This window comes from Acanthochromis polyacanthus, chromosome 6 (assembly GCF_021347895.1).
Source record: "Acanthochromis polyacanthus isolate Apoly-LR-REF ecotype Palm Island chromosome 6, KAUST_Apoly_ChrSc, whole genome shotgun sequence".
In the NCBI taxonomy this organism is placed as follows: Eukaryota; Metazoa; Chordata; class Actinopteri; family Pomacentridae; genus Acanthochromis; species Acanthochromis polyacanthus.
In genome coordinates, this window is record NC_067118.1 from 12,621,147 (window position 1) to 12,645,082 (window position 23,936).

Genomic DNA, 23,936 nt, shown 5'->3' on the forward strand with positions numbered 1-23,936 from the left:
TAATTTTGAAGCATTTAGGTTAAAGTACCTTAGAAGTTCTCTGCTTTGTTGCATTTTTAACACGAGCAAACCCAGGTTTTGCCATGCTTTTTTTATTTACTCCCAGAACTGTGCCAGATGGCTCTGGCTACTGTCTATTCATTTTGAAATGAGGACCATTTCTGAGGAATGTGAGCATTGTCCCTGATAATGGCTGGTGATCAACACTTGAAATCCCAGGTTCAAGTGGTAATGTGCACACAAGTGCCTCGTTGTCATAACAAAAGCGTCTGTAAACCAGGGATTAGTGCCCAGTGGCTCTTCTCTGGGTTCAATAGTGATATGTATCAACTTATCCACTCTTCAACTGAACACCCTCAGGCAAAGACTGGTCCACCCAAAAGACCCCACACCACACAGCCAGAAGAGCAACCTGGTATATGCAGTTAAATACAGCAAGGAATGCTCAGATCTCTACATAGGGGAAACCAAACAGCCACTTAACAAGCGCATGGCTCAACACAGGAGAGACAATTCCTCAGGACAGGATTCGGCAGTCTTCCTTCACCTTAAGGAAGAAGGACACTCGTTTCAATACGCCAATGTTCAGATTTTGGACAGGGAGGACAGATGGTTTGAGAGAGGAGTGAAAGAAGCCATCCATGTCAAAGTAGAGAAGCCATCTCTGAACAGGGGTGGTGGTCTGCGACATTATCTTTCGCCAATTTACAATCAGGTCCTTTCAAAACTCCCAAAAAGAACTACTCAGCAAACTCATGCTAATGACCACCATTAGCACACGAGGGCTCAGTGACATCTGTGCATTTCAACGACCCCCACCGATACTCACAACGACCATCGTTGAGTAGTCAGAAGAGTTTTGGTATCGGTCGTTGGAATAATAGCCCTGGACACACCTCACAGAGGTTTAAAAGCTGAGGCAACATCAACCACCACCAAAACTGAAGAAGCCTCTTGGATGAGAGGTGAAACATCTTCAAAGAACTTTCTTAAAGTCCAGTGGATTTATTTAAACTACTTTGGAGATCCACTCTTGGGTTTGCTAATGTTAATCCAGTCTGAAATTTCAGCTTGTGGCCCTGCAATATACCTCTAATGTTTTCAGAGAGCATTATCTGTTTACATCTGAATAATGTATTTGTAATTCAGTGCATCCCATTTTTCAGAGGATGAATTCTCATGGTAACAGGTCAGTAACATACAGTTACACTTACCTAAATAGATTCCCCGATCCCCACACACAAAGATGAGGTCACTGAGGAGTTCAGTACCACAGCGGAGTCTGGCTGCCTCTGAAGTCAGTGGCCAGCCTGCCAGACATATGCTGGAGTAAAACAAGCTGATCCGAACACACAACACCTGAGGAAAAAGAGAGAGCCTCTCAACATAAAGCTTGTAACAGGAAAAGGAGTAGGTGATTCCTTGGTCCAGAACAGTGATCAAAATCACAATTACTTTCATGTACCCATCACATCCTGTATAGGGGCCTGAGGAACAGTTTTGCTGGCTCCTTGTTTGGTGCACAAATAAAATGCAAAATTGACTTGTAGTAAAAGTAAGGGTTTATCAATCTGACACAGACAGTCAGCAAGGTTTCCTCCAACACAGCATCCATAATTTCTTAAAAACTTACAGAAAGTTTCCTTGAAGGCATTAATATTTGATACTAATTATCGGAAAGCGAAAGGCAAGAATTTGTTATTTGTGCTGAGTTTAAGAACATCTGGAGAATGAATGTCTGCATTAAAATCCATGTGAATTATAATTCGTAGTCTTTAGAGCTCTATGCAGAGAGGTAGCTACAACCTGCAATACATTGTTTCTAAGACGAATCACACTAACAATAAACTTGAACATAGATTATTTATTTTTGGAAACTGTATTCTCCATATATTGAATCTGTCTTCCTCTATTACCCAAGCTGCTGTGCACCACAAGCTTTTTTTTTTACACCAGTATACTACTTGCTTTTTTCCCTTTTGTTACTCCATCAATCAGAACTGTGATAACCAAGAATTTAGTTGTTTAAAAGTTCGTTTGGCAAGAAACACTGTTGGATCCATAAGAAAGTGTAACAAGAGAGGACACAGAGAGAAGCAGAACATCTCCACATTTCAACTCTGATATGAGAAACAGCAATGTTTTGCCAGTTCCAATTCAGGGAAATTTCCGGAGTGAAGCAAAGTCTTACCTTAACTGTCTGTGGAGCAGCTAGGGTACAGCTTGAAGAATGCATCCTGTCTGTGTGGAGCAGCTTCAGGAGGCCTGCAGTCTTATAGTGAGGCAGCGGGAGGGGAGGACTGCAGCAGTAGGGTTTTTTACCTCCTCTCCTCATACTGTTTCTCCTATCAGATGATTTGCTACTTTATCGCTGTGGATGAACATGTACTGCTGTGCTATGTTCTAACAGGATACAAACATGAAGATACATAATCCAGTTTTTCAGACTGTGAACAATTTTTAATAAGTGCATGTAACAGTCTGTTAGCTCCACCTAGCTGAAAGTTACCCAGCAGTCCTGTAATAAATCCTCATTCTTATGTTCAGTTTTTGTGTCAGAGAGGTGCAATGTTATGTTCATTTAAAAGGCTACAGATTGTACTATTGTTGAACTGAGCTGCGTTATACTGAGAGGTGTTTGTTATTTTGCCATCTCAATAAATGCAAGTAGCACTCAGGACAATTAAAAAGCAACCCAACCTAAAGATACCCTATGAAATTAACACAAAATTGAATTAACACCTGTAAGCTGAAGACGACAGTGTCCCAATGACCTCAACACACAACAAGTGATATAACAGATGCAAATCCAGTTACAGTACCTTGAGTTCTGGGGGCAACCATAGCACTTCAGCCATATTCATTCTTAGTTGAACACGAGTGAATGGTGTACAGTGGCCCTGAAAGAACACACCACAAATAGACAAAACAAAAGCAACTGAATAGACTAGTAACAGCACTCACTTTCAGATTGTGCCAATTTTTTTTTCAGCCTGTGCAACAGTGTGGTTGACTGACTTGATTTTTATTGAAAAAACAAAACTCTACACAGCTAAAATTTACACCCAGAGCACTCCAGCTGTAAGGAGACAGTGGTAACTAACCACTGCATCACCATGCCACCCTAAAAAACAGAGACAAATAAGTACAAGGAAGTCTCACCAGTTTTACATACCAGTGTGTTTGTATTTGTTTTTAAGTGTTACTGTACAACTGAGGAGCAGCTATCCTCTTGGTGTGGAGTTAGACAGCAATGAGCTGACCAGACCTCTGCAGTTGCTGACTGTCTAAGCGGCAAGCTACATTTACAGCTACTGCACCCAAATTACTTTTCACAATTTAGATTGTTTTATTTTTCAAGTCTTACTAGTGGTAGGACCATATGTAAAGCATCCCTGAAAAGATTTCCTATTTTTTACTATACAGGGGGTCCTTGACTTGTGTCGGAGAGCTCCTCCTACGGATCGACGTACACACGTGGACAAAATTGTTGGTACCCCTCAGTTAAAGAAGGAAAAACCCACAATTCTCACTGAAATCACTTGAAACTCACAAAAGTAACAATAAATAAAAATTTATTGAAAATTAAATAATCAAAATCAGCCATCACTTTTGAATTGTTGATTAACATAATTATTTAAAAAAACAAACTAATGAAATAGGGCTGGACAAAAATGATGGTACCCATAACTTAATATTTTGTTGCACAACCTTTTGAGGCAATCACTGCAATTAAACGATTTCTGTATTTGTCAATGAGCGTTCTGCTGCTGTCAACAGGTATTTTGGCCCACTCCTCATGAGCAAACAGCTCCAGTTGTCTCAGGTTTGATGGGTGTCTTCTCCAAATGGCATGTTTCAGCTCCTTCCACATATGTTCAATGGGATTCAGATCTGGGCTCATAGAAGGCCACTTTAGAATAGTCCAACGCTTTTCTCTCAGCCATTCTTGGGTGTTTTTGGCTGTGTGTTTTGGATCGTTGTCCTGTTGGAAGACCCATGACCTGCGACTGAGACCAAGCTTTCTGACACGAGGCAGCACATTTCTCTCCAGAATGCCTTGATAGTCTTCAGATTTCATCGTACCTTGCACACTTTCAAGACACCCTGTGCCAGATGCAGCAAAGCAGCCCCAAAACATTACTGAGCCTCCTCCATGTTTCACCGTAGGGACAGTGTTCTTTTCTTCGTATGCTTGGTTTTTGAGTCTACGAACATAGAGTTGATGTGCCTTACCAAAAAGCTCCAGTTTGGTCTCATCTGTCCAAAGGACATTCTCCCAGAAGCTTTGTGGCTTGTCAACATGCATTTTTGCAAATTCCAGTCTCGCTTTTTTATGAGTTTTTTTCAGCAGTGGTGTCCTCCTTGGTCGTCTCCCATGAAGTCCACTTTGGCTCAAACAACGACGAATGGTGCGATCTGACACTGATGTACCTTGGCCTTGGAGTTCACCTTTAATTTCTTTGGAGGTTGCTCTGGGCTCTTTGGATACAATTCCAACGATCCGTCTCTTCAATTTGTCATCAATTTTCCTCTTGCGGCCACGTCCAGGGAGGTTGGCTACTGTCCCGTGGGTCTTGAACTTCTGAATAATATCAGCCACTGTTGTCACAGGAACTTCAAGCTGTTTAGAGATGGTCTTATAGCCTTTACCTTTAAGATGTTTGTCTATAATTTTTTTTCGGATGTCCTGGGACAATTCTCTCCTTCGCTTTCTGTTGTCCATGTTCAGCCTTTTCACCAAACAGCAGGGTGACTACTTGTCTCCCTTTAAATAGGCAGACTGACTGATTATGAGTTTGGAAACACCTGTGATGTCAATTAAATGACACATCTGAGTTAATCATGTCACTCTGGTCAAATAGTTTTCAATCTTTTATAGAGGTACCATCATTTTTGTCCAGGCCTGTTTCATTAGTTTGTTTTTTTAAATAATTATGTTAATCAACAATTCAAAAGTAATGGCTGTTTTTGATTATTTAATTTTCAATACATTTTTATTTATTGTTACTTTTGTGAGTTTCAAGTGATTTCAGTGAGAATTGTGGGTTTTTCCTTCTTTAACTGAGGGGTACCAACAATTTTGTCCACGTGTGTAAGTCGAATGTCACCATAAGTCGGAACTCTGGTGAAAATGTAAACAAAGCCGTTATGTGCATCATGAATACAATGACTTTCATGCATGTGTGAGTCATTATAAAAGAAAATAAAATATGTTGCATTGTTTTTATAACTTGAGCATTTTAATATATCCAATTTCACTTCCATGGAGCTGGCTTTCCTTTTCTTCAAAGCATTGCCATCAGAAGAGTCTGACTTATGCTTGGGAGCAATAATGAAGGGCAAAAAGTTAGCAAATGTAGCACAACGGGTGAATGTGAACAAAGCCGTCTTATGGCGTTGGGCGACGATGCATTCGTCCGCTCCGCTTGACAACTAGTTCCATGTAACCAGTTACAATGTAACAAAACGCCGTAGGTTGAGGACGTCAAAAACCAAAGATCCCCTGTATATCATTCTAAAATGTGGTCGCATTTGAGGTTTTAGACTTTTTTGTTAAAAAAACAGGATATTCAAGATTGTAAACTTCAACTCAGCAACATTTTACTTATTTTACATTTTAAAATAAGGCACTAACAAGACAAATCAATCATGAAAAAAACTGTTTGTGCAACCCAAGGTGTTATATTATGTTTTTGGAACAATACTAATATTGTTGGCTGTGGCAAGTGTTGAGAGTGGGAGCTTTACAGACTACAGTGTTCCAAATTATCATGGAAATGCTTTTTGAAGAAGCAAAAACAGCAATCTATTGTATTTTCAGTTAGGAACTCCACATATTTTGCAGAGGTCATTTTGACACCTTCGGACACCTTGAAGGGGCCACCCAGCTCACTTCCCATTATTCTAGCCTAAAAGATCACTCCACCACCTCCTTGCTGACATCACACCCTTGGGACATGGTTGCCATCCACCAGCCATCCAGAATTCCATCCATCTGGAACATCCAGTGTAGCACGGCATTTATCGGTGATTGAAACGGTTTCAAAATTGGTCTCCATGTATTTCTGAGCCCACTGCAAACATTTCTTCTTGCAAGGGGTGACGGCTTTATGCACAACTGTAAGCCTCTGAAGGATCCTGCATCGAGAGGTTCTTGGGACTCCAGAGGCATCAGCAGCTGTAAATATCTGTTTGTGGCTCAGCAGTTGTTATTTAACAGCTGCTCTCTTAATACAATGTATTTGCCTGACAGAAATCTTCCTCAGTACACCTTTATCTGAACCAACCCATCTGTGCTCTGAAATCACACAATATAGCACCCTCCATAATTATTGGCACCCCTGGTTAAGATGTTTTGAAAACTTTGAAATAAATTAAATTTTTATTGCAGAAGCATACTCTCACACTGAAAATTGTTGAAAAATGTATTATAGAAGATTAGGTGCTGTTATGTTGGCAAAAGGGGGTTGTACAAAGTATTAAAATCAGGGGTGCTAATAATTGTGGCACACATGATTTCATTTAACAGAATTATTTCTTAATGTGTGATTTTTTTCCCCAACTGAATAAATGCACTTGAATTAAAGGTTGGATTTTCCTCTTTTTTTCCATTGTTGTCCTATATCCATCCATCCATCCTCTATACACCGCTTTATCCTCACTAGGGTCGCGTGGGGGGGCTGGAGCCTATCCCAGCTGACTCGGGTGAAGGCAGGGGACACCCTGGACAGGTCGCCAGTCTGTCACAGGGCTACATGTACAGACAAACAATCACACTCACATTCACACCTACGGGCAATTTAGAGTTACCAATTAACCTCAGCATATTTTTGGACTGTGGGAGGAAGCTGGAGTACCCAGAGAAAATCCACGCATGCACAGGAAGAACACGCAAATTCCATGCAGAAAGATCCCAGGCCCAGCCCGGGATTTGAACCGGGTTCTTCTTGCTGTAAGGCGAAAGTGCTAACCACTACGTCACTGTGCAGCCCTGGTCCTATCTCATTTAGAGAAAAAAAAAAAGAATTTATTAGAAGCTAAAGAGCACATCTTAACCAGAGGTGCCAATGGAGGGCGCTCTATCTCTTCACACTACTATCTCTTAAGTCTTCATGAAATTTCTAATTTTCATACCTTTTGCAAGGCATTGCAATATTAAATATTTGCTTTTCATCTGCAGAAAGATTTTTCTGTCTTCCAGTACTGCATGAAACCCATGACTTTCTTAATAGTGTGAAACAACCTCCTTAAGTTGTTTCCCTTTAATTAGACTCACCTGCCAAATTAATTATCAAACCTGTCTGAAATTGATATCGGTGTTAAAAACAGACAGGAGAAACAACACCAGGGAAACATTTCCTTGAAAACCAAATAACCAAATGTTTATTTAACTGAAATCCTACTTGCCTAATAACAACACAGTGTTTTCCACAATCAAACAACCACTTAAGGTACAATAATTAACTGAGGTTAAGATACAAAGTTTTTCACAGTGTTTTACTAAGAAGTCTTTGTCCTTGCCTGCCAGTCTCTCACTCCTATGAACTTTGAGTTATCTCAGCAGTTTAAGAATGTGAACCCAGTATAGTTTCAGGCTGCCTCGACACTGTTGGATTTCTGTCACTACAGGGCGTAGACAATCATCATTACATACAATCCTGTATATGGGGTCATTCTCAGACATAGGTACAATGCATATGTATATGCACAAACACAAACCCCCTTACACCCAAGTTACTTATCTGCATGCACTCAAGGCTAACTGTCATATCTCTGAACTACGTGACGAACAGACAGATGGAGCAGATAATCGTTATACTCTAAAAAATGTAAAAAAGCTTTAAAATAAACCTGAGATAAGTCTAATTTTGGGGGGACTACAGTATCATTACTGTTGCTCACTTTGACAAAGGCAGGTTGTTGAGAGCAGAACTGAATTTGGCCTTCACTCGAGCAATCTCCTCCGCTTGCGCCAGCTCGTTAAAGACACACTCCATTTGCCCTGATGAGGATGAAGCAGCTGCACCCAGAGACTCTCTCCTGGTCCTGCTCTGGCTGCTACTTGGGTCAACTTCCCCACTGTCCATCTGTATGGTACTGCTCATGTCACTGTTTTGGCTGGTGCTCTCAGTGTCTTCATCACCCCGTTCCTGCATCTCACACCCAACTCCAACACTGCTGACTAGCTCTTCCTTCTCCCCAGAATGAAAGGCTTTCTCTCCTCTGGAATCCTCATAGCTCTGGCTGTTCTTTTTGTGTACACTAGCAGTGGGCAGAAGAACAGGATACATAGTCTTGGATGTGGATATGTCTCTTTTCTTCTGTATAACATCCGTCTTGTTTTCACGGTGGGTTACTTTGCATGTGGTATGTTTCTTTTTGGGCCTTTTGTCATTTAGCAGCTCCTGAAAGATACAAAACAAAATCACATGAAACCGCACTTTCATTTGTTGGGATTCACAGTGATGATACCTTCATCTCTCTTTTTATTCTTCTGTGGCACTAAACAGCTCATTTTTTTATTTATTTATAAGGCTTTCTGTCAGTGGCTTGATTACGAGCCCTGTTGTTTCCTGTGCTTAAATGTTTCCTTCTGGTGACTGAATTTGTAAATTCATTCCTTTTTTTGGCCTTTTACAGCTTTGATATGTGCAGTGGAGACAGACAGAAAAGGAGTCTCCAGTTTACTTCTATCTGATGATAATTTTATTAAATTCATCTCAGCTGCAATAGATGATTTTATCGAAACCAGTCAAAGGGATTCTGAGCCCATCTCTTTCTCCCTTCCGTGGGAATCCATGAAAGCCTATTTACGCGGTCAAATTTCATTCTCTGCTAATTTAAAGAGATCTCGTCAATCTAAAATACAGGACCTCTCTAATAATATGAAAGATGTAGACCAACAAATCGCTGCTTCTCCCTCTCCAAACCGACTGAACAGACTGGTTTTCCTGACAGACCAAATTTGATCTTATTACAACCACAGATGCAGAGCGTCTCCTTTTACATTCTCAAGCCCCATATTATGAGCATGGGGATAAAGCGGGTCGACTCTTGGATCATCAACTACGCCATCAAGCAGCTTCACATACACACGTGGACAAAATTGTTGGTACCCCTCAGTTAAAGAAGGAAAAACCCACAATTCTCACTGAAATCACTTGAAACTCACAAAAGTAACAATAAATAAAAATTTATTGAAAATTAAATAATCAAAAACAGCCATTACTTTTGAATTGTTGATTAACATAATTATTTAAAAAAACAAACTAATGAAACAGGCCTGGACAAAAATGATGGTACCTCTATAAAAGATTGAAAACTATTTGACCAGAGTGACATGATTAACTCAGGTGTGTCATTTAATTGACATCACAGGTGTTTCCAAACTCATAATCAGTCAGTCTGCCTATTTAAAGGGAGACAAGTAGTCACCCTGCTGTTTGGTGAAAAGGTGTGTACCACACTGAACATGGACAACAGAAAGCGAAGGAGAGAATTGTCCCAGGACATCCGAAAAAAAATTATAGACAAACATCTTAAAGGTAAAGGCTATAAGACCATCTCTAAACAGCTTGAAGTTCCTGTGACAACAGTGGCTGATATTATTCAGAAGTTCAAGACCCACGGGACAGTAGCCAACCTCCCTGGACGTGGCCGCAAGAGGAAAATTGATGACAAATTGAAGAGACGGATCATTCGAATTGTATCCAAAGAGCCCAGAGCAACCTCCAAAGAAATTAAAGGTGAACTCCAAGGCCAAGGTACATCAGTGTCAGATCGCACCATTCGTCGTTGTTTGAGCCAAAGTGGACTTCATGGGAGACGACCAAGGAGGACACCACTGCTGAAAAAAACTCATAAAAAAGCGAGACTGGAATTTGCAAAAATGCATGTTGACAAGCCACAAAGCTTCTGGGAGAATGTCCTTTGGACAGATGAGACCAAACTGGAGCTTTTTGGTAAGGCACATCAACTCTATGTTCGTAGACTCAAAAACCAAGCATACGAAGAAAAGAACACTGTCCCTACGGTGAAACATGGAGGAGGCTCAGTAATGTTTTGGGCTGCTTTGCTGCATCTGGCACAGGGTGTCTTGAAAGTGTGCAAGGTACGATGAAATCTGAAGACTATCAAGGCATTCTGGAGAGAAATGTGCTGCCTCGTGTCAGAAAGCTTGGTCTCAGTCGCAGGTCATGGGTCTTCCAACAGGACAACGATCCAAAACACACAGCCAAAAACACCCAAGAATGGCTGAGAGAAAAGCGTTGGACTATTCTAAAGTGGCCTTCTATGAGCCCAGATCTGAATCCCATTGAACATATGTGGAAGGAGCTGAAACATGCCATTTGGAGAAGACACCCATCAAACCTGAGACAACTGGAGCTGTTTGCTCATGAGGAGTGGGCCAAAATACCTGTTGACAGCTGCAGAACGCTCATTGACAAATACAGAAATCATTTAATTGCAGTGATTGCCTCAAAAGGTTGTGCAACAAAATATTAAGTTATGGGTACCATCATTTTTGTCCAGCCCTATTTCATTAGTTTGTTTTTTTAAATAATTATGTTAATCAACAATTCAAAAGTGATGGCTGATTTTGATTATTTAATTTTCAATAAATTTTTATTTATTGTTACTTTTGTGAGTTTCAAGTGATTTCAGTGAGAATTGTGGGTTTTTCCTTCTTTAACTGAGGGGTACCAACAATTTTGTCCACGTGTGTATCCCTCAAATTAAAGATACAGCAGGAGCACTACACACAGACCCAACAGATCTTAATTTAGTATTTTCTACATTTTATTCATCCTTATACAGGTCTGATGCACCATCTAATTCCACCGAGATGCATTCCTTTCTAGATGAACTTAGCTTTCCTACTATTGACCCTGAAGTTGCTAAAGATCTTGACGCACCATTAACTACAGAGGAAATTATTTTCGCCATTAATAGCATGCAGAGTAATAAAGCTCCAGGTCCCGATAGATTCCCTGTAGAATTTTTCAAAAAATTTAAGATTAAATTAGCCCATTATTGCATTCTGTATACATTGAATCACTTGAACCCCTCCCCCCACCCCACATCAAGCCTCCATAAGGTTGTTAAAAAAGATAAAGACCCAGATTTGTGTACCTCTTATAGATCTATTTCTTTAATAAATGTTGACGCTACGATACTCACCAAAGCTCTAGCTATTCGTCTAGAAAACATCCTCCCAGTTATTATATTGGATAAACAGATCGGACGTCAGTTGGTCTGTAATGTTCGCTCCCATTAAACATTATTTATTCCAAGCCTTCCGCTACAACCCCGGAAGTAGTTATCTCTGTTGACAGCGAAAAAGCATTCGGTAGGGTGGAATACAATTATTTGTTTGAGGTACTGGGAAGGTGTGGACTGGGAGAGGGGTTCATCTTGTGGATACGCCTTCTCTATACTTCTCCACAGGCCAGTATTTATACTAATGGTATCCAGTCAAATTTTTTCTCTCTATCACGTGGTAACCGTCAAGGTTCTCCACTCTCCACGCTTTTGTTCGCAATTGCAATTGAACCTTTATCAATTTTTTTTAGGTCTTCTCCTGTGTATATCGAGATAACGAGGTCAAAAATGGAATTTAAATTGTCACTTTATGTTGACAATTTATTATTATATGTCTCTGACCCAAAGAAGTCTATTCCTGTTATCCAAGCTTTTTTAAAAAGATATGGCTCATTCTCAGGTTATAAAGTGAATGTCTCTAAGAGTGAATGCTACCCTGTTAATAAGTGAGCACTACAACTTAAATAATCTGACGTTTCCTTTCAAATCAGCCCTATTAGTTTTAAATATCTAGGGATAAAGGTAACCAGAACATTATCTGCTCTCTTTTCTGCCAACTTTTCACTTTTAATGTCTAATCTCAAGGAGGACCTTCAGAGATGGGAAAGTTTAACCCAATCATTAATTGGAAGAATTAGTACAATTAAAATGAATATCCTTCTAAAGTTTTAATTTTTGTTTCAATGTCTCCCCGTCTTTCTGACTAAAAAAAATTTAATAACCTTGACCAAATAATTTCTAGCTTTATATGGTGTGGCAAAACAGTCAGAATTAGTAAAAATACACTTCAAAGATCTGGTGCAAGTTAGAATCACAGTCATGTACTACATCTTCCCTACAAGCTCTGCTTACCTCTCTCATTCCTATCAACCCCTCCCAATTCAAACAGAACCCAGTGGTCTGTTCCACTTTGAGAATCTGGTACCAATTCAGAAATCATTTTAAATTTACCTCTCCATCTATCCTAACTACTATAGTGAGGAACCATTTATTTAAACCTTCACTCTCACATTCAATCTTTTCTATCTGGCATGACAAAGGTCTGAAATTCTTTAAAAATTTATATCAAAATAATGTTTTCTGTAGTTTTACTGAGTTGTCGGCTAGGTTTTGCCTCCCATCCTCCCACCTTTTCCGGTATTTCCAAATTAGGAACTGTATTAAATCATTATTCCCAAGGTTTTCACAAATACCTGCAACTCAAATGTGGGAAGAGGTCTTGCAATTTGATCCTTCTCAAAAATCACAAATTAAAAGGATTTATGAATGTCTGATAATTTCTGATGACACTCACACGATAAGGGAGAGGGGGGCTTGGGAGGACGAGCCCGGCCTAGTATTTGAATATAGTTGGTGGGCGCTGCCATTGACACTGTTCGCACAAGCTCAACGTGTGCACATCTAACACTCATACAACTCAAAGTACTATTTAGAATTCACTATTCTAAAGCCAGACTGTCATAAATATATCCCGACGTTACAGATAGCTATGGTAAGTGTCACTATTCACCCTGTAATTTAACTCACATGATTTTTTCTTGCGCTTCTTTGTTCCATTTCTGGAAAAATTACTTTGATTTGATGTCCAAAATACTTTCGATTTCTGCAAATATTTCCGCTCACACTGCTATCTTTGGTGTCCCAGAAGACTATGTTCAATTCACTCACAGACAATTAGAGGTCTTAGCTTTTACTCCCCTAATAGCAAGACGCCACCTTCTTTTAAAATGGAAGTCCACTACATCTCCCTCCAATGTTCAGTGGCTTAGGGAGGTAATGTCTTTTTAAAATTGGAAAAAAAATCTGATATTCTGTCAAAGGTAATATGAGTAATTTCCAAAAGAAATGGGACTCTTTTCTAGCCTACTTTAATTCTTTAAACCCCTCTTAATCGAATAAGGCCCCCCTTCACCCACTCATTCACTCTTTGCCTTCTTTCTTCAGTTTTCTTCTGCCTACCTCTTTTCTTCGTCTGCCTTCTCTTCTATTTCTCATTGTTCCTATCAAGTTCTATATAATTGTTTACCTTTCTATTTTTAAGTTGTTGTTGCAAAAAAATTAAAACCTTTAAGGGAAGCACAATTTGGTACAGCATGGAATTGTATAGACTTGGAATCTCATTATAGATATAATGTTACATGACTTGTATAAGTTTATATATTTTCTTCTCTCTTCAAATGTACATCTATATACAAGGCCAATGTAACTCTCCCTGCAATTTCTGTGCCAAATCTCCCAATAAACATATTAATGAGAAAAAAACTACTGCATCAATACAGCATGACATGAGGGTGCTTAGCCTTTGGTACTGCTGAGGTGCATTGAAGTCCAGCTTGCTTTGTGAGCAGCCTTCAGCTCATCTGTAGTTTTGGGTCAGGTGTTTCTCTTCTTCCTCTTGGCAAAACCACATAGAATCTCAGGTGAGCTGGCTGGCCAATCAAGCACAATAATATCATGGTCAGCAATCCATTCTGTAGTAGTTTTAGCACTGCGGACAGGCCGTAAGTCCTGCTGGAGATCGTAGTCTCCAAAAAGCTTGTCAGCAGATGAATGCATGGATTGCACCAAAATCTCCCAGTAGATGCTGCACTGACTTTGGACTTGAGAAAACAGTGAAACAACGCCGGTAGATGACATGGCAGCACAAATTGTCACAGACTGCAAGCCTTGGATTCTATGCTTTGTCACTCTTCTTCCTGACTCCAGGACTTGAATTTCCAACTGAAATGTGAAATTTATTTTTATCTGAAAAGGGGAGTTTAGTTCAGTTATTTTTCTTGACATAGTCACCTACTCCATGCCACAGGCTATGTCTTAGCCAAATGTACAATCCCAAAATATACACTGTAAGTATATGTTGTGGCAACCCAGATCACAACAATTGTGGCTTGGTAATAGTGACATTAATATGTCATGTTTACAAGGCATATTACTATCAACTCATCATCATGCCATTATAAGTCTGATGTTTTTGTCTGAGTCCCATTACATCTACTACGCAAACAATTTGATCTCTTGACCAGAAATTTTAGGCAATCCACTAGAAATCTCAGATATGTACAGGGTTGACTCTGCATATATTCAAAGCAGGAGTAAAAATCGAGCTGTACCTGTCACAAAAATTGTTGGACAACAAGTGTCAGAGAAAGGACACAAATGGTTTGACTACCAACCAAGAACACGGTTCAACAACACAATTCTCTTAACAGTCTGTGGGTCAGAGCAGGCCTTCTCTTTGGCAGTCTTCACAGCCAACCTCCTCAGAATGAAGTCTAATAATTTTGGCAATCATTTGACTTTTCATCTCGTGTATTTATCAGTTCATTCCTCTATATTTATATTTCCAATGCGATGGTGTACAAAATTTTGTAAATTTTGTTTTGAGCATGCTTAATAAGATGGTGAATAGGGTTAACACATTAAACAAGCATCACTGCGTCAAAGTAAGGCCCACAGAGCTGCTAGCATGGCTGTGGACACTTTAGGAACGGGGTTGGGAAAACTTTAACATTGAAAGAGCCATTGGGACCCGTTTCCCACAGAAAAGAAAACACTGGGAGCCACAAAACCCTTTTGATATTTAAAATGAAGATAGCAATGCAAATATTGTTTACTTACCTTTATACTATATGTAAAATAAAAAAAACTATAGTGTGTTGCATTTTTGGTATCAATGAACTGCTACAGAGAAAACTAAATTACATTAACCAGAACAATAAGAAAACATGCAAAATAATTGGCAATTCAAATATTATTAGGGCTGGGTCTTTAACTTGTTAATTTTGATGAATTAATTCAAGAAAAAAATAATACGTTAAAAAAACATAACGCATTTAATTGCTTTCTCAGTTCACTAATTTCTGGCACACCATTAACACTGATGCACACTCCAGCCCCATAGGAAGCAGTAATGAACATAAAGTCTGTTTAACAGCCATGAAGAAGATGCACAGGACACACTGGCGTCAGCACACAAGCAAGTTTGGTGAACAGTGATGGGAAACGAGACTGCATTGAGCCTGTTGGGCGAAAAGTTTTCTTTTAAAAATATTTCTGATGGCAGCTTGGATAAAAGCATGGTTGTGTATAAATTGTGCAACAAAGACCTTTCTTATCACTGCAGCATTGCCAGGAAACAGTACCACCTCAATGCAAAATATGTTGCTTTTAGCACCAAAGCTAATGTTAGCTACGACAGTGCTGGTACCAACAAATGGCTTAGTCATCCCATAATAGACCACTTTTCAAGACATTTAAAGTGCTTGAGTTTACAAAAAGTCTTAAAATGTTGAACATAATTGCTATAATTGGACTTTGATTTTGCAGTAATCTGTGAATATAAGCAGACAGATGAAAAATGCAGGTAAATATAAATGAAACAAACATTTTTGTTGTTTAAGTTCATGTATATGTCTATCGATTCAATCATCAACCAAAATTTATCTGAATTGAAAAACTTTGCTTATTATGTCAAAAAAAAGTGCTATATAAATAAAGTTTCATTTGATTTGATTTGAATATTGCTATTTAACAAAAATTCCATTAACTGTGATTAATTACAAAGCCTCTGATTAATTAGATTCATGTTTTAACCATGTCCCCCGTATTTATCCTACTGAGACAATGTGATTTTTGTTCCTCAACCTCAACGTACAGCGTCGGCACATCAGGGTTGTAAGACATCACCTTCATCTTCACACAGGATTGGGAGTGATGTCTGTGTTTAATGCAGTTCATGTTGCAGAAGATCTGCTCACATACAGTTGCGCTCAAAATTATTCCAATTTGGGTTTTAAGTACTATCTACAACTTTTAAGTTGTTTGGAATAAATTTAACATACAAGTGGATTTTAAACAGCTAAATGTAACCAATAATACAAGGGTTTTCTCTAAATTCCACACAAAATGTTAATTTTAATAACAAGTGCAGTTTTAAAATTATTCAACCCCCTAAGGAGCATTCCTTATAAAGACACACAATTGCAAATCAAGTGTGGTTAATAATGCCCCAAGCTTTTATAACATGCGTGAAAGCTAACATTAGTACTACAGTTGCAAATTCTCTTTTCTACATGCTTGGATTTGCATCTTAAAGTTTAATATTGTAATTGAACATATCAAAGTGAAGAACACTACCCTAAAAAATTAAGAAAAATGGCAATGTCCGTGCATAAGCAATGAAATGGATCCAAAAAGGTAGCATGTGTACTAAATTGTTCTAAGGATATTTTTGAAAGCGCAGTTCGCTAGTTAATAGGTTTACATAAAGTGGTCACACTACCTGACCAGGGAGAAAGAAAAACTTAACCACCACTACCACCAGATTTCTATGGAGACAAGTGGCAAAATAGCTTGAGTGACTATAAAAGAGCTACAATAATATATCCTGACATCAGGAACTAATCAGTAACTGATATTTAGTTGGTACAGTAAGATACAACTTCACACCAAAGGGCTTCTTCAGGTACTCAAAGATGGGAACCTCTACTGACCCACAGCAAACACATAAAAATCAGCTCAAAATTTCTTAAAACATTTACATAATTCATAGCTGTTTTGTAATCATATTTTCCAAAGCGTTGAAAGAAAATAAGAACTTCTGTAGTCCTGTGATTTATCAGTATATATGGCTGGAGATGGAAGATGACAATACACCCTATCTACAGTAAGGCATGTCGGTGGCCGAATGCTGTTCTTGGCCTGATTGGCTTCATCAGGTACTGCAAAACTATAATAAGTAGAAAACGAGATGAATTTGATCAAATATCAGAAAATATCAGAAGCTAATTTCATGCTGACATTGAATAAGATGATGCTTGGGGACGACATTTGGCTTTCCAGCAACAAGACCATGCTTGTCACACTGTCTACTAAGGCTGGGTTTCCCAAGACATCCTAGAATATTCTAGAGTGGTACTGGTAGTTGAAGGATTTAAATCCCACAGGAAATCTTTATTGGGATTTGGTGAAGACAGTTGCAGCAGACATACTCAAGAATTATGCTGAACTAGGACACTTTCCCATGAGGAAGGAACTCAGATTCTTTGTTTGGATTACCAGAAGGTATTGTTTGGTTAAATATCTTATTTGCAAAAGGTTATAAACAGTTATAAAATGCTCCAGCGAGTTTTAAAGACACTTGTCATTAGGGGGTTGAATAATTTTGCAACAGTAGTATTTACTAAAAGCAATATTTTGTGGTAAATTTGGAGAAAACTCTTGTAATATTAATTGCATTCAGCTGTTTACAATCCTCTTGTATGATAAATTTATTCCAAACAACTTTAAAATTGAAGAGAGTCCTAATAACCCAAATTGACACTGGGGGTTGAATAATTTTGAACGCAACTGTACGTATGTGGATTCGAAAATCAACAGCACTCCAAATGAATAATCGTGCACTGGTAGGTTTAGCACATTGCCAGTTGTGATGGGTAATTCCAGGTGAAATGACCAGATATTCCTTGGGGGTGTTGCCGCACCATTTTCAAATTAGTCTTAATGCAAATGCATGCCATTAGATATTCACAAAAGTACCTAAGTTATAACTTAGATATAGGTTATTTTGCTTGTAGGTAGCAAAATATTATCTGTCATGTTTGCTTCTAACATGACATTGTACAATTAGATTTACCATGTTAAATCCCACTGCACTGATACTGTAAAATTCAACATTATTGTTGTTATTTTTAAATTAATCAACCATGAACTACTACAGAGCTCCCTGAATTCAAGTTAGTACATGTAATTTGTATGTGTATGGTATAATTACATGTATGCATTGCAAATGTGTGTCAACATATCATGATATCTACAGGTATGGCTCTAAACTAGACCTTGTGACACAAAAAGGGCATTACACTTTTTGAAGGTAGTCACCTTTAACAACTAACATTTCAAAAAGAACAAAACATACATAATACTACCATTGGAATGACTACTAATACCTGTATCCCAATTTAAAGTACTGAAAAGCAAAAACGATTTTGACATTACCCATGCCATTTTGAGTAAGAATATCTCAGTAACTACAAATAGTTACTGCTGCTTTTTTGTACAATGATAGAAGACAGATGGAACTGTCTTGTAGAAAAATTTGGGGTCTCTGGTACCTGTCCCACACTGAGATTTTTACCACCAAAAATAGCCAATTAAAAATCTCGTCCAACTTTAGGAGCTCATATTTTCCAAACTGAGGTACCTGGAAAGCTCCAGTTTGCTAAGTTATCACACACGTTTGTGTAGAATGGAACCCAGAGGTGTCAGAACACTTCTGTGCAGTATTTGTAGTACTTTTAAGGTCCCAAACCCCACTCGCGAGTAGGTTTTTCTTAATTTTTAGCAAGCCCCCATGGCCTGTAGAGTGTAGGGAAACACTTGGGGATGTTTGTGGGGCATTAGCTACCTGCAGAGGCCTTGTTCACCAACTCACAGCTCTCTGGTATGTCTAGAGGCTGAGAAATAACCACTTAAAGATGCAAAAAATGCTGGCGAGGCTTTTTATAGCCCAAATTCTGAAAATTTCAGACCCCCACAACTCAAACTATTTGAGCTACAGGCCTACAATTTTGCATAGAAAGTACTTTTGTAACTATCTAGTGACATGCAAATTTAGGACTAATTTGAATATGGTGTGGCAACCACCATCTGGTGAAACCACACGGAATGACCCTGATGCATATTTTGACGGACAAACAATTAAAACGTTTTATTTTGATGTTAAAAGATCACCATAATCTTTGAATTTAGAATTACGTTTTAAAAACTAACAAACTAAATCTGAATTAAATACTCTTTTTTTTCCCCCAAAGCTACAGGGAGCCGAAACAGAGGGATGAAAAAGCCACGTACTGCTCCAGAGTCATGGGTTACTCACCCATCTGTCATGTTTTCCTATATCTTTGTTTACTGGATTGCTGATGTGATTTTTGAAATTGAAATGTTACCTTCTTTTGGCTTTTAGATGACAAATCTGATGTCAAAGGAATAGCAGACAGTGAAGCCGGCTGCTTAACCGTCTCTTGTTGACCCTGGCTACGACTGTGCCTCTTGATGAACAGGTAGACGCTCCCACGGTAGATAACGACAGCATCTCTGTTACTCTGCAGCGCCGAGCCTTGATGTACCAGCAATGTTGGAGATCTTCGTGTCCCAGGCATGGTGTCCTTCAGCACCTCATAAGCAGTATGGTTGGGGGAGACAATAGACATTCGGAGTGGACCTGATTTAGCCGTGGTCACCACTGAGTGCATGTTCTCCTTTACCCCATTTCCTGTGTGTGAAGTCAATTTCTGGCCTCTCTTCCGGAAGACTGCTGGACTAATCCAAATGCCTTCAGGAGAGTCTGCAAGCTTTCTGGAGACATCAGGGTCAGAGAGGGAAAGACCCATTCTTCTGAGCATTGAGTTTGGTAAGCTTTGCACAGAGATGCGTTTCACTTCAGCCTCCACAGGAATGTAGATTTCCAGTTTGGTGAGTACATCCATGCTCAGTGTGTTTCCCTGTATACACATATAAAATGTATTAGTTGTGATGCAAAACACTTAACAATTAGTGTAATGCCAGGTTCAGTCCACCCAAATGCAGCCTGGTAACTGCCCAGCCCAAAGCATGTAAGACATGATAATTGATAGTAGGGCTGAACAACTATCCATCCATCCATCCATTCTCTATACACCGCTTAATCCTCACTAGGGTTGCGGGGGGTGCTGACTCGGGTGAAGGCAGGGGACACCCTGGACAGGTCGCCAGTCTGTCGCAGGTCTACATATACAGACAATCACATTCACACTCACACCTACGGGCAATTTAGAGTCATCAATTAACCTCAGCATATTTTTGGACTGTGGGAGGAAGCTGGAGTGCCTGGAGGAAAACCCACGCATGCACAGGGAGAACAGGCAAACTCCATGCAGAAAGATCCCAGGCCCACCCTGAGATTTGAACCGGGGATCTTCTTGCTGCAAGGCGAAAGTGCTAACCACTACGCCACTATGCAGCCCGCTGAACAACTAATTGATTTCAAATTAAATCCCAATTTGAAACAATTAAGAAATCCTAAAGCTGCAATTTAGGACATAAAAGTTGTGACTAATCGATAAGACTAATGCTATAATTCGATTTTATTTAGTTCATGCTCATTGAAACTTTTAGGATTGTTTATGCTGCCCACTGATTAATGTATACTACTATACTCAACTGACATCACCCCAGTATCATTCCTAAATGTTTGCAGTGCTTGTAACTGCTGGGTTTAAACAATGTTTCAATGGTTTTACAAATTCGTATTGTCCTTCTTTGTGGTGGTCATGCTTTTGCTGATATTTCATGTGGTAATGTTCCATTACATATAAAATCCTTTAAACCGAAACTGTAATAAAGGAATTCTAGTGAAAGTCAAATAATTAGCTGACAGCTTTATCCTGTGTTGTGCATTGTAGTTAAACAAAACCAATGCCACATCTTGGACATCTCACAACAGGCAGACAAAAAGATATTTTCTTCCCCAAAAAGTTGTGGTTTTGACCAGTAGAAGCACAGAGTGGGTTTTCACACATGACAAGCAAAAGATAAACAACTTGTACTGTCCCCAGCTGTACACAGAACAGTGAATTGACTTGACAGCCATAGTTTTTTTTCCATTTTGGAGGCTTTTCTGTATGAACACATGACTGCTAGTGCACACACTGCTTTGGCCGCCATTGTTGGTTTACATTCTTGTTTCTGGTACTTGGCCCCTGGCTTGTCCTTCCAACTGACATTAGGCAAGCCATGCAAGATGGCAAACAATCGTTGATCAGGGACCAAAAAGTAGTCTGTCAAGGGTCTCAGTTTTTTCTATAATGACCTTATCTAATGGAATATCCACTTTATCAAACAAAAATAACCAGTAGTCGAAATCCTGCTTGAGACACATGGATTTTAAACATTTGGGGATTAGAATCACAACTTCCTTCTAAATAATACATTTTAAAATAATGTTGCCATGAATTGTTTACAAGTTTTACACATCAAGTCTTTTCTTCTGAAAACTTTGATCATTTATAGTCTTTCATGGTTTAAATGTGACAAACAGTTAAACCATCCATCTATCCATCATCTACACTGCTTAATCCTCATTAGGGTCGCAGAGGGGATGGAGTCTATCCCAGCTGACTTGGAGCGAAGGTAGGTTACACCACGGACAGGTCGCCAGTCTGTCACAGGGCTACATATACAGCCAAAAAATGCCACTCGCCTTCACACCTATGGGCAATTTAGAATAACCAATTAACCTGAGCAAATTTAGGAACGCCGGAGTACCCGGAGAAAACCCACACATGCACAGGGAGAACATGCAAACTCCTTGCAGAAAGATCCCAGGAAAGCCTGGACGCGAACCGGGGATCTTCTAGCTGAAAGGCTAACCAAAACATGACTGTGCAGCCCACATTTAAACCACAACCACATAATTTCTACTGTGAAGAGCCAAACTAAACTGACACCATCTTTCAAAATCAAAATCACTTTATTGAAAACTGATTTCAATTTCCCATATTTCTTGTCCTGTGTTGTGTAAGCTCGTGTGTTAGCTTGTCTTGATTAAAAGAATATGGTTACACATTTCACATTTAATTAAAATAAATTAATAGGGTATAATGTATTTGAAAATCAAATTGGTCCAAAAGGCATGGCTTTTTATTTCTTCTCGGTAAACAATTCTGTAATATTTACGCTTAAATATAAGACCTTTTGTCTCACACACTTTGAAAAATGTGTTTGGAAATCACCAAATAGTATACATGTGGCAACTGTAAAGTAAATTTAAAAATAAAATCAGGCACACTTTAGGAGCTCAAAAACGATATAGGATTCAGTTATTTTTAATATGATGTCTCTCCCTCATGAAATAACAAAAGTGCTGAGTGCCACATTGGGAAATCCCCATTTGTGAGGGATTAACATAATGCATTATTGTTTTGTTATAGATTAAGCCTTCCATTATTCAGTATAATAAAAATACATCAATGGACAATGCAACAGTTTGCTCTCTGTTAAATGGAAAGGTAAGGTAAACTTAAGACTGGGTGACTGATTCTGTATTTTTAATACTACTTAATGTTGTGAATAGGTTAATGAATGGGAAATTTAGCCTAGTAGTTTTTGTGTTATCTTGTTGACAGACAAAAATGGATCCATTCCTTGATCAGTACCTGCACTACATATGCAATAATGACTTCTCCCTGTAGCATACTTTAGCCATTTACAGAGTAATGTATTGAAACTAAATAGCGTTTTCTAACAGAATACAAATGCAGATAAATACAATATAAAATGAAGACTGACTAGGCTACAGATTGAATTGAGTGACAAATTTCATGAATCATTTCTCTGCTGAAAGGGGTCTTCTCTGACACTTTTCTGTCTCTGTTCCCTGCTACTGGTCGCAGGCTGGCCACAGCTTAATTTGGTGATGAATCAATAACGACCGATAAAATGGCTGCTGTAAAAAAAAATAAAATAAAAAAGCATAACCTACATTGTGAAACACACACTGAGTGAAAAGTTCTTTCTCGACACACCCCAAAAAACTAGTTTGACTAGTTAGGTTTTCCCTATTCAGAAAACAGTGCACGACAAAACGGCTATTTACACTTGTCTTTTTAAAGTGACACTACTATATCTATTTATTGATAGGTTGCACTGCATGAAACAGTCACATAAGTAGGCCTCCGTACCTAGCTAGCTAATTAGCACACAACTAAAGTACCATTTAATAACTAGGCATCTGACTCGACGGAGAACTGAAACAGTGGCTTTCCAAAGAAACAAACAGCACCGATACGTACCCAAATAATGTCAAACAAGCAGTCGCACTTCTATGAAAACGCCCTTTGGTGCTTCCGATACGTTATGTATAATAAGGATAACATCAACTAGGTACCTTGATCCTACAGTGCATTTGAACGACCTCACCGCAGTGTGTGTTGCGCTTTTTGCATTTCGGCGTACTTCCGGGTTAATTTCGCCAGAATAAAAGCTTCGTCTAACGACTACTTTCCCACCATCATTTAGTTTGTTAGTTTATATTTCATTCACTGACAAATAAAAAAAACGCTTTAATACAATACATAAACAACAAATTCCCGTTAGTTTTCATGGTCAAAATGAGAGATCAGGTGGGCGATCTTAAAATAAATCAATACTGAATTTTAAATAAATCATTAAAGTTGGCGGAGTCAGGGGCGTGGCTATACTTGATAGACATAAACAGAAGCCTCTGCAGTAAAATGTGGGCGGGATAAGAGAGTCTTCAGCCAATCCTGCCCCAAGTTGCTCTCCGGTCCAGCCTGTTTGATGACGCTTTTTACGTCACTGGCTCCAAAAAATCCAAAACGGCGACCAAGAAGTAGCAAAATCCAGGCTTCATTTTTTTTTTTAAATCCGGGCTTCATTTTCTCGGCGTTGAAACCAACGGGTGACGTCACGGTTAGTTCACGCCTGGTTAATACACGAACCGAAGAGCCATTGTTTGAGTTTGTTGCTGCCGTCTGCCTTCCTGTAATATTATTAGGCACTGTTGTCACATGAATTAAAGAACATAACTTAATTAGCTGGACGTTGGTTTGATT

At 39.0% G+C, this 23,936-nt stretch overlaps 1 protein-coding gene across 3 annotated transcripts; it reads right to left on the bottom strand.

The window, feature by feature from the left end:
• Nucleotides 1–1,464: 1,464 nt before the first annotated feature.
• Nucleotides 1,465–23,316, bottom strand: LOC110964510 (uncharacterized). Of its 3 annotated transcripts, XM_051949402.1 has the most exons (5): nucleotides 23,249–23,315; nucleotides 19,272–19,826; nucleotides 7,906–8,408; nucleotides 2,823–2,900; nucleotides 1,465–2,345 (listed from the first exon to the last, which is right to left on the bottom strand). In XM_051949402.1, the coding sequence occupies exons 1-4, from the start codon at nucleotides 23,264–23,266 to the stop codon at nucleotides 2,867–2,869; spliced, it is 1,110 nt and encodes a 369-aa protein (XP_051805362.1). In that variant the 5' UTR covers nucleotides 23,267–23,315; the 3' UTR covers nucleotides 1,465–2,345; nucleotides 2,823–2,866. The 3 variants fall into 3 exon arrangements, with proteins under 3 accessions (XP_051805362.1, XP_022068960.2, XP_051805361.1); XM_022213268.2 differs by having other exon boundaries at nucleotides 2,339–2,900; nucleotides 23,154–23,316; XM_051949401.1 differs by having other exon boundaries at nucleotides 2,339–2,900.
• Between the last annotated feature and the right edge of the window lie 620 nt (nucleotides 23,317–23,936).